The sequence below is a fragment of the Trichomycterus rosablanca genome, unplaced genomic scaffold, assembly GCF_030014385.1.
Source record: "Trichomycterus rosablanca isolate fTriRos1 unplaced genomic scaffold, fTriRos1.hap1 scaffold_264, whole genome shotgun sequence".
NCBI lineage: Eukaryota > Metazoa > Chordata > Actinopteri > Siluriformes > Trichomycteridae > Trichomycterus > Trichomycterus rosablanca.
This window is the reverse complement of record NW_026947092.1, coordinates 13,185-22,500: the sequence shown is the minus strand read 5'-3', so window position 1 is coordinate 22,500 and position 9,316 is coordinate 13,185. Positions and strand designations below refer to the sequence as shown.

Sequence of the window (9,316 nt, the reverse complement as noted above, 5' to 3'; positions counted from 1 at the left end):
CTGAGATGTTGATGACCACGCGCTCGCAGCACTCGTGTTCGGGCTGGTAGTGCTCGAGTGAGTGCAGCCCCGGTTCCTCTGGTGCGCTGGTGCTGTTCTCTCCACATGTCACCACCGTCATGGCGTCCTCGCGCTCCGCCTCGGTGTAGCCGTGGTTCACCAGGGTGGCGTCACCCCGGTGTGGGCACGAGAAGAGTGCAGGAGAGCGCAGCAGGCTCAGGTGCTCATCCATGCACACTCAGTCGGGCACGCTCATTCGTACACTCGCTCATTCACACACTCGCATGTTCTCGCATGTGCCGGCCGGACTGCTTCTCATCCTCTCTCCTGTCTGCTGTCCTGTCTGTCTCTTCACTACTTCTCTCCTTCAGTGCTTTATACACTCCCTCCATCCACCCTGCTCCTCCACACACTCCTCACCCATCCAATCACAGGCCAGACACACCGCTCCATGCTCTCCTCTCTGTTATGAATCATATCACTGATTCGACTCGCCTGTTGATTCGATTCGTATGAACAAACGTCCTGAATGAAGGTATGAAACCTGACTTGTTTGTTTTTTTCTTCCCCATCATTCTCACCCTTTCTTAGATGTTACCATTTACTATGTGTTTACCTCCACAATCTTACATTTAGCTACTTAATTAAAAGATTAAACTCACTTCAGTGATCGTATTTCGTCAGACAAACCTGTTGAATCAAGCAGCGATGTTCGATTCATTTGATTCATTTTGTTCAGTCTGATTTATCGCCCACGTAGTCAGTAAATACATTAAATTATGTATTGTGCAATATATTTTCCTTGTTTTCTTTACTTTTGTCCATATATCAATTTTACATACGTTTTCTCTTTTATATTATAGCGTTTTATGACGTTCGCTTTGAATCACTTTATTGAATCGACTCACCACACTGATTTGATTTTCTAAGACAAACCTGTTGAACTAAAGTTCTAAAGATTTAAAAGCACAAGTTTTTGTTTGTTATCTAAATAATAAAAGTGTTTCGTTTTGTCTTTTTAAGACTTTATTTGCTTTGTTACTCGATGAATGTACAGATTCGACTCATAACTGATTCGATTCGCTCAGACAAATCTTTTAAATCAACCTGCGAGTTTTAATTCGTTTGATTTTTTCTCTCTCACACAGATTTCTTACAATCCTTATCATAATCGTTCTCTTAGTGATATTGTCATGGTTTAACTTTGTTTAACTTTATCAACTTTAGACATCAAATTCCGTCGGATAAACCTGTTGAGTCACTTCGCAGGTTTTGATTCACTTGATTCATTGAGATGTGTAATTTGATTCATCACACACATGGACAACAGAAATACTCTGGTAAAACAAAACGTGCTTTAAAAGAGGAAATACATGAGTCTCTTTCTCATTTTCTTATTTCTATTCTTTATTTCTTTCTATTTCACTCACTTATTAAAATAAACGTGATGAATTTACTCAGTGAAACCTGCAGTTACAACTAACTTATTTGTAATAGAATAGAGAGTCGCTTTTCTTATTATTATTATTGCACTGTTATACTTGTGAGCCCAGCAGATACAGAACTCTCGCTTTTCCCCAGAATTACAGGATGTAAAACAGAAACGCACCTCAGACAGGACAGGACGCCAGTTTGTCGTGGAACCTCGGCCCTGTGCAAACCCTGGATCCTGGTGGTGGTGCCACCTGGGGACCTTAATTCATTGTTTTGGTCAGATGATTTATTTATAGAACATGTATAAAACAAAAAGAGTTAAACATATATTTTCTTGGACAAACATGTTGAATTGCACTGCAAGGATGTTTAATTTTATTCCTCATGAGACTCAGATCACTTCAGATCTAACATATTTGTGCATCTGCTGCTAACTGTACTACACTGCACCATTTTGCACCACTACTGTACCTGCTGTTATTGGACAGTTGCACTATCCAGGTACACCTTATATGCTGCTCCTCTAAGAATGATGTATTATTGCACTGCAAAAAGAATTGTGCTGGCCACTTCACACATTGGTTAAATAGTAAATGTTCTCTTTTCTATATAGTTTATGTTTCTATATTTGTTGGTTTGTATTAAGGTGAGAGAGGAACGATGTCTCAGTTCTGCTGTACGTCTTGGACTGTAGTGAACTGACAAATAAAAAAATCTTGAATCTTGATTTGATTTGTATGCAGCATTTTCACGTAACCGTGGGTACTTTACACCGCGCACAACTGTAGAGCAGAAGTATAAGCTCCAGGATTAAATATAGACACACTTTGGGTGTGAGGAGGAACTGCAGACACCGGCGGATTTACATACTCAAACCTGCGGTCCATTCTTTTATTCAGCGTGTGGAAATGTGTGTGTGAATGTTCTTCAGAACCAGCATCAGAAACACAGCAGTTATGAATGAGATCTATAAACGTACAGACGCGCCTGAACAGGATCTCACGAGCGTCTCCTCCTCTACACTGAATAAATGTTATTGTTCCTGTATACAATAATATACAGACGGTGTTTAAAACACCGTCCCGGCGCTGCTGAGCTGCAGAGCGTCGATGTTTATGCTTCAGAAAGATCTGAAAATCTGATTTCTTTTGTAGGTTTGTGCTTTTGCTTCTGCATGCTGCTAGTCTAGCACCTGCACTCTTTTATTACAAGCCTACTGTTCCTCTCCAGGTTACTGAAGCAGGACGGAGGTTCCTGATGAGTCTGGTTCCTCTCTGTGTTTCCTCCTGTAATATTAAGGGGGTTTTTCTTGCCACTGTCGCCTCAATGCAGGGTAGTTGTAGCTTAGCGGTTATGGTACTGGAATAGTAATCAGAAGGTTGCCGGTTCAAGCTCCAACACTGCCAGGTTGCCACTGTTGGGCCCTTGAGCAAGGCCCTTATCCTTCAATTGCTTAGACTGTACATCGTCACAGTACTGTAAGTCGCTTTGGATAAAAGCGTCCCGCTAAATGCTGTAAATGTAAACGTCAGTGGGGGTTTTTTGGGTCTGTCGGTCCTGGATTCTGTTAAGCTGCTTTGAGACGATGGGTCTGTGTAAATACCTATCGACCCGCCCTGCTCCCCACTACCTACCTGATCAGCTCCTCAGTAGAGAGGATTCTAATCAGACCTGGAGTCATAATCAGATTATTCAGATGCTCTACTTATACAGCGACAGAGTTTTAGCTTACTAAGCTAACACAGTTAGCATCAGGCCATTCAAACCCGCTAGCACGCCGGCTAACGTCTCCCTCTGTGTACCGAAAACGCTTCAACTCTCCCTGACGCCCCGATGTACAAATAAACCCACACTGGTATAATTACACCTTTATACAGATTACACATCAATGAGGATTTATTTACATGTGAAAGGAACTCTGTTGGTTGCTCCGCTTTATGATCGTCCGCCATGTTTGTAGTTTTAGTGAGAGAAGTCGTGCCGCACTGAATGCTGGGATGGATCTTCAGTGCTGAGGAGGCGCCGGACGCTCCCTCGTTATTCAGTCAGATCATCACTCAGAATGAAGAACCTCAGTAGGAGCATTTTAAGGGAGCTAAGGATTTAGACACGCCCTCTTCTCGGGAGTGGAGGATGATGGGAAATGTGTCTGTGTATAGAGAGAGCTAGGGTTTAACACAGACCCGGTGTCTGTTGTAAAAATGCCGTACAAATAAATTTGACTTGCTGCCTCAGCATCGTCTTGCTGAAACGAGTGGAGACGTCGACGGCGTTCCTGGACCTTGTTGATGTGAGACTCAGATGTTTTTGTTCTTTGTGCTGTTACTAAACCCTGTAGAAAACACTCCTGTTTTATGTGCACCAAAGCCCAAGACCGTTACCGTCCCAATTTTTGGGGGGAGATTTTATATATATATATATATATATATATATTACAACTATATATGAAGCCATTAAAATCGTATCACGTTTGTGTGACCTCCCTTTGTGAGGTCGTGTTAGATTAAGTGAGTGATATTGCAGCTTCATTTATCAGGTTATTAAGAACCTGTGACTCTATATTTAGCAGAACCAGTAGAAGGTGGAGGCGTCCCCGCCGCGCCCCTCCTGCAGGACCTCATGTCCTAAATTAGGAAGTTAATTTGAGGAGATCTGTGAGGAGATGATGGTTCAGTACAGGAGCTTCTGTCTCTGTTATCTTTCTGGATGGAGGATGAATGAGGAGCAGCTCAAACGTCTTGATTTGAGTGACTGAATGGATGAAACACAGTTGAAGATCTTTCATGAGTTCTGATGGATTAAAATACACAAACTGTACATCTAATATTTAGCCAAAAGTATGTGGACGCCTGATCAAAAGCTAATCAGAAAATCCAGTTTCAAAACGCCTCCACTTTCCAGTTCTGCTGGAATGGCGTTCCTCAAGATTTTGGAGAGGCTCGAAGTCCTGAGATGGCTGAGATTGGCGCCCCATCTAGGGAGTTTCTGCCCTGCACCCAGTGTTCTCCAGTGGCACATGACCCACCACAACCCTGACCAGGATAAAGTGCTCACTAAAAATGAAATCAAATCAGTTGTAGCCTAGTGGGTACTGGACTAGTAATCGAAAGGTTACTGGTTCAAGCCCCACCACTGCCAGGTTGCCACTGTTGGGCCCTTGAGCAAGGCCCATAATCCCCAGTTGCTTAGACTGTATACTGACACAGTGACTCGTACACTTTATGGCCAAAAGTATTCGGACACCTGACCGTGAGCTTGTTGGACCTCTTCTGAGAAGCTTCTCACTTTGGAGTGTGTCTGTGTGTGGGAATTTGTGCCCATTCAGTCAGAGTAAGTCTCAGTAGGTGTTCCGGTTCATCCCAGAGCTGTTGACTGAGGCTGAGGTCTGTCAGAGCTCTGTACAGGACGCTGGAGTTTTTCTGCTGGAACAGGAAAGGACCTTCCCTAAACTGTTGCTGCAAAGGTGGAAGCATGTTTCCTTATGTTATAAAATTGATTTATTACACACGTTAGTAACTGTCCCAATACTTTTGTCCCTGTAGTGTAGATGGAACTGGAAGGTCTGGTTTGGATTGGTCTGGATTCAGAAGCTCTGTAATAATGAGGTCCTACAGAACTGGGCGTATCATCTCTCTCCAGCTGTGGCTCCTCCACATCTGGGGGCCACACCGCTGCTGTTACTGAATGATTTACACTCGCTAAATAAATCACGCTGATCCTGATTAGCATGGCAGAAGATCAGCTGGTGAGATACAGCAGGTTCTGCTCCATCATCTGCAGGACCAATAAAATAAGGACAGTAAATGTTTCAGGGTTCCTGGAGCTCTAATCTCAGCAGGGCTTTTCTCCTCTCGTCCCGATCTTCTCCTGTCCTGATCTTCTCCTGTCCTGATCTTCTCCTGTCCTGATCTTCTCTCGTCCTGATCTTCTCTCATCTGTCCTCTGCTGGATTTAGTAACTGGGTCGTTGTGCTTTTGCTGGAGGCTCCTCCAGTTTAGACCTGATTCTTCAGCCCAACCTTCCTCGTCCCTGAACCATGTGTGGTATTAAGGTTCTTCAGTCCTGGAGGAGAGTAAATCAGGGTAGGGCTTGAGGAGAAGTGCTGGACGTTTGAAGGGTGAATGAACTTCTCTGGTTAGCTTTATGCAGCAGATACCAGTTTAAATGAATTTCTTTACCATCATGATGCTATAAATGAGGACATGGAAGCTGCTGAGATGTTCTGGATGGATCTTCATCCTCTTTTCTCTGTGTGGAGACGTGACTGTTCACTAATGGAGATGAATCGGGGGAGTACGAGTGGCGCGGCGCCCCGTGGCAGGTTCACGCTGAGTGTCATGTGAGGACAGTTCCTGTGTCCTGTATGTAAACGGGAGGTTTATGTAAAGCAGAAGCAGGAGGGCCACGCCCGGAGGAAGCAGCGCTGCAACAACCAACCCCAAAATACCCCCCCCCCCCCCCACCCCCACTGCACGGCAATGCTAGTGGAATAGCACGTACAGATGCGTCACGGTATTACAGGTACTGGTACTGATACTGGTACAGATATAGATACTGGTACTGATACTGGTACTGGTACAGATATAGATACTGGTACAGATACTGGTACAGATATAGATACTGGTACTGCTATAGATACTGGTACTGATACTGGTACTGGTACAGATATAGATACAGGTACTGGTACAGGTACAGATACTGGTACTGGTACAGGAAGAGATACTGGTACAGGTACTGGTACATCAGAGGAGAGGATGAGCATTCGGACATTTGGATAAAATTCTTCATTTAAAAACAAACCAAACCAGCGTAAGAGTAAAAATGGCAGCGGTTATGTGTGTGACGAAAGTATGTGGACACCTGATCATGAGCTTGTTGGACATCAAATTCCAAAACCATATACATTACATTACTAGTATGGAGCAGTAATAATAAGCAGTAATAATAAGCAGTAATAATAAGCAGTAGTGTTTATAAGTGATTCTTATAAACAATATTTACAGATATATAAGTATAAATATAGAAATAAAGATATAGTTATAGGTATGAATATATACAATAGAAGCTATACTATACATTGTTGTATATATTTATAGGGATAAATATTATATATAATAATATAGTATCAGATATAGGTATAAATGAGTATAATAATAATAGTAATTGCCATGGTCACAGTAAGCCCCGCCCCTAACATGTATTTTGTAAATATGAAGATCAGGTTGTGGCAGGGTAAAATATCCAGCTGCTCCCCAAACAGCTGGATTTAGGTCAGAGCTTGAATTATGTATAGAGGAGAGGTCAGGGGTAAAGGAACCGGGGGAGCGCTCGTTTATTTATTTTTAATGATTAAATTATTTCTATTTTTATTTTAGCACCTTAGTTCATCCGCCTTTCCTATAGTAATGTCCACACTGCTCTTAGCCAATCAGAACTCACCATACTGGATGTAAATAATCAATATTCTGGAACAGGAGAGGACAGTCAGAAGCACGTCACTTTCTTTACATGATTGATTTATTACACCTGTTTGGATTTGATAATTAAAAGTGGTGTCCCAATACTTTTGTCCCTGTAGTGTACTTCTGTAGGTTGTAGTAGTGGTGTAAACGCGAGATGTCCACACGGGGGCAGCAAAGGAAAACATTCCCTCTGTACAGCTGAAGAAGAGCCGCCCGGGCGGTTCTGTAACGTTAAATAAATGTTGTGCTGATGTAAACACGAGCTCGTCTGCTCTCAGCGCCGCGGCACCGCCAAAACGTTCCCGCCGCCAGCAACCTGAAATAAACCAGCGGCCGCACACTGGGGTACACCGAGACACACCGAGACACACTGGGGTACACCGAGACACACCGAGACACACTGGGGTACACCGGGACACACTGAGACACACTGGGGTACACCGGGACACACCGAGACACACTGAGACACACTGGGGTACACTGGGACACACTGGGACACACTGGGGTACACCGAGACACACTGAGACACACTGGGGTACACCGGGACACACTGGGACACACTGGGGTACACCGGGACACACTGGGACACACTGGGGTACACCGGGACACACTGGGGTACACCGAGACACACTGAGACACACTGGGGTACACCGAGACACACTGAGACACACTGGGGTACACCGGGACACACTGAGACACACTGGGGTACACTGGGACACACTGGGGTACACTGGGACACACTGGGGTACACTGGGACACACTGGGACACACTGGGGTACACCGGGACACACTGGGACACACTGGGACACTCTGGAACACGCCAGGACACACTGGGGTACACTAGGACACACTGGGAACATACCAGGACACACTGAGACACACTGGGACACACCAGGACATGCTGGAACACACTGAGACACACTGGGGTACACCGGGACACTCTGGGACACACCAGGACATGCTGGAACACACCGGGACACACTGGAACACACTGAGACACACTGGGACACACTGGGATGGTCCTTCTACATCTGAGCTCAAACCCTCAGACCTCCATTCTAGTTTCAAATAAACTGCTCAGCCACTCCCGCTGTGTCCTGATACTTTTACTCCATTCATGTGTCCCAATACTTTTGAACATGTTTCGTACAACAACCAGTTTGAGGTGTCGACTCGGCCTCCAGATTCCCCAGATCTCAATCCAGTCCAGCATCTGTGGGACGTGCTGGACAAACAAGTCCGATCCATGGAGGCCCCACCTCACAACTTACAGGAGATAAAGGATCTGCTGCTGAGCTCCTGGTGCCAGATACCACAGCACACCTTCAGGGGTCTAGTGGAGTCCAGGCCTCGACGGGTCAGGGGGACCAACACAATATTACGAAGGTGGTCATAATGTTATGCCTTATCGGTGTATATATACGTATATATACAGTGTATCACAAAAGTGAGTACACCCCTCACATTTCTGCAAATATTTCAATATATCTTTTCATGGGACAACACTATAGAAATAAAACTTGGATATAACTTAGAGTAGTCAGTGTACAACTTGTATAGCAGTGTAGATTTACTGTCTTCTGAAAATAACTCAACACACAGCCATTAATGTCTAAATAGCTGCAACATAAGTGAGTACACCCCACAGTGAACATGTCCAAATTGTGCCCAAAGTGTCAATAGTTTGTGTGAGCACCATTATTATCCAGCACTGCCTTAACCCTCCTGGGCATGGAATTCACCAGAGCTGCACAGGTTGCTACTGGAATCCTCTTCCACTCCTCCATGATGGCATCACGGAGCTGGTGGATGTTAGACACCTTGAACTCCTCCACCTTCCACTTGAGGATGCGCCACAGGTGCTCAATTGGGTTTAGTCCATCACCTTTACCTTCAGCTTCCTCAGCAAGGCAGTTGTCATCTTGGAGGTTGTGTTTTGGGTCGTTATCCTGTTGGAAAACTGCCATGAGGCCCAGTTTTCGAAGGGAGGGGATCATGCTCTGTTTCAGAATGTCACAGTACATGTTGGAATTCATGTTTCCCTCAATGAACCGCAGCTCCCCAGTGCCAGCAACACTCATGCAGCCCAAGACCATGATGCTACCACCACCATGCTTGACTGTAGGCAAGATACAGTTGTCTTGGTACTTCTCACCAGGGCGCCGCCACACATGCTGGACACCATCTGAGCCAAACAAGTTTATCTTGGTCTCGTCAGACCACAGGGCATTCCAGTAATCCATGTTCTTGGACTGCTTGTCTTCAGCAAACTGTTTGCGGGCTTTCTTGTGCGTCAGCTTCCTTCTGGGATGACGACCATTCAGACCGAGTTGATGCAGTGTGCGGTGTATGGTCTGAGCACTGACAGGCTGACCTCCCACGTCTTCAACCTCTGCAGCAATGCTGGCAGCACTCATGTG

General features: G+C 45.0%; 2 protein-coding genes across 2 annotated transcripts in view; both read right to left on the bottom strand.

The window, feature by feature from the left end:
• LOC134307294 (potassium voltage-gated channel subfamily A member 3-like) overlaps nucleotides 1-232 on the bottom strand; it is a 1,572-nt gene extending 1,340 nt beyond the window's left edge. The window contains exon 1 of the mRNA XM_062990451.1: nucleotides 1-232. This exon is cut by the window's left edge and continues 1,340 nt beyond it. Coding sequence (XP_062846521.1) covers nucleotides 1-232 — 232 coding nt within the window.
• Nucleotides 233-7,170: 6,938 nt separating this feature from the next.
• Nucleotides 7,171-7,953, bottom strand: LOC134307293 (keratin-associated protein 12-2-like). The gene is made up of 5 exons (XM_062990450.1): nucleotides 7,948-7,953; nucleotides 7,849-7,857; nucleotides 7,606-7,746; nucleotides 7,348-7,506; nucleotides 7,171-7,266 (listed from the first exon to the last, which is right to left on the bottom strand). Exons 1-5 carry the CDS (start codon nucleotides 7,951-7,953, stop codon nucleotides 7,171-7,173), a joined length of 411 nt encoding a protein of 136 aa, XP_062846520.1.
• Between the last annotated feature and the right edge of the window lie 1,363 nt (nucleotides 7,954-9,316).

What these genes read in the sequence shown, in the direction of transcription:
- LOC134307293 (XM_062990450.1), bottom strand. An exon ending in GTACCCCAGTGTGTCCCAGT is followed by an intron (nt 7,507 to 7,605) that starts GTACCCCAGTGT and finishes GGTGTACCCCAG; the next exon opens with TGTGTCCCGGTGTACCCCAG. An exon ending in GTGTGTCTCAGTGTGTCTCG is followed by an intron (nt 7,267 to 7,347) that starts GTGTGTCCCGGT and finishes GGTGTACCCCAG; the next exon opens with TGTGTCTCGGTGTGTCTCGG.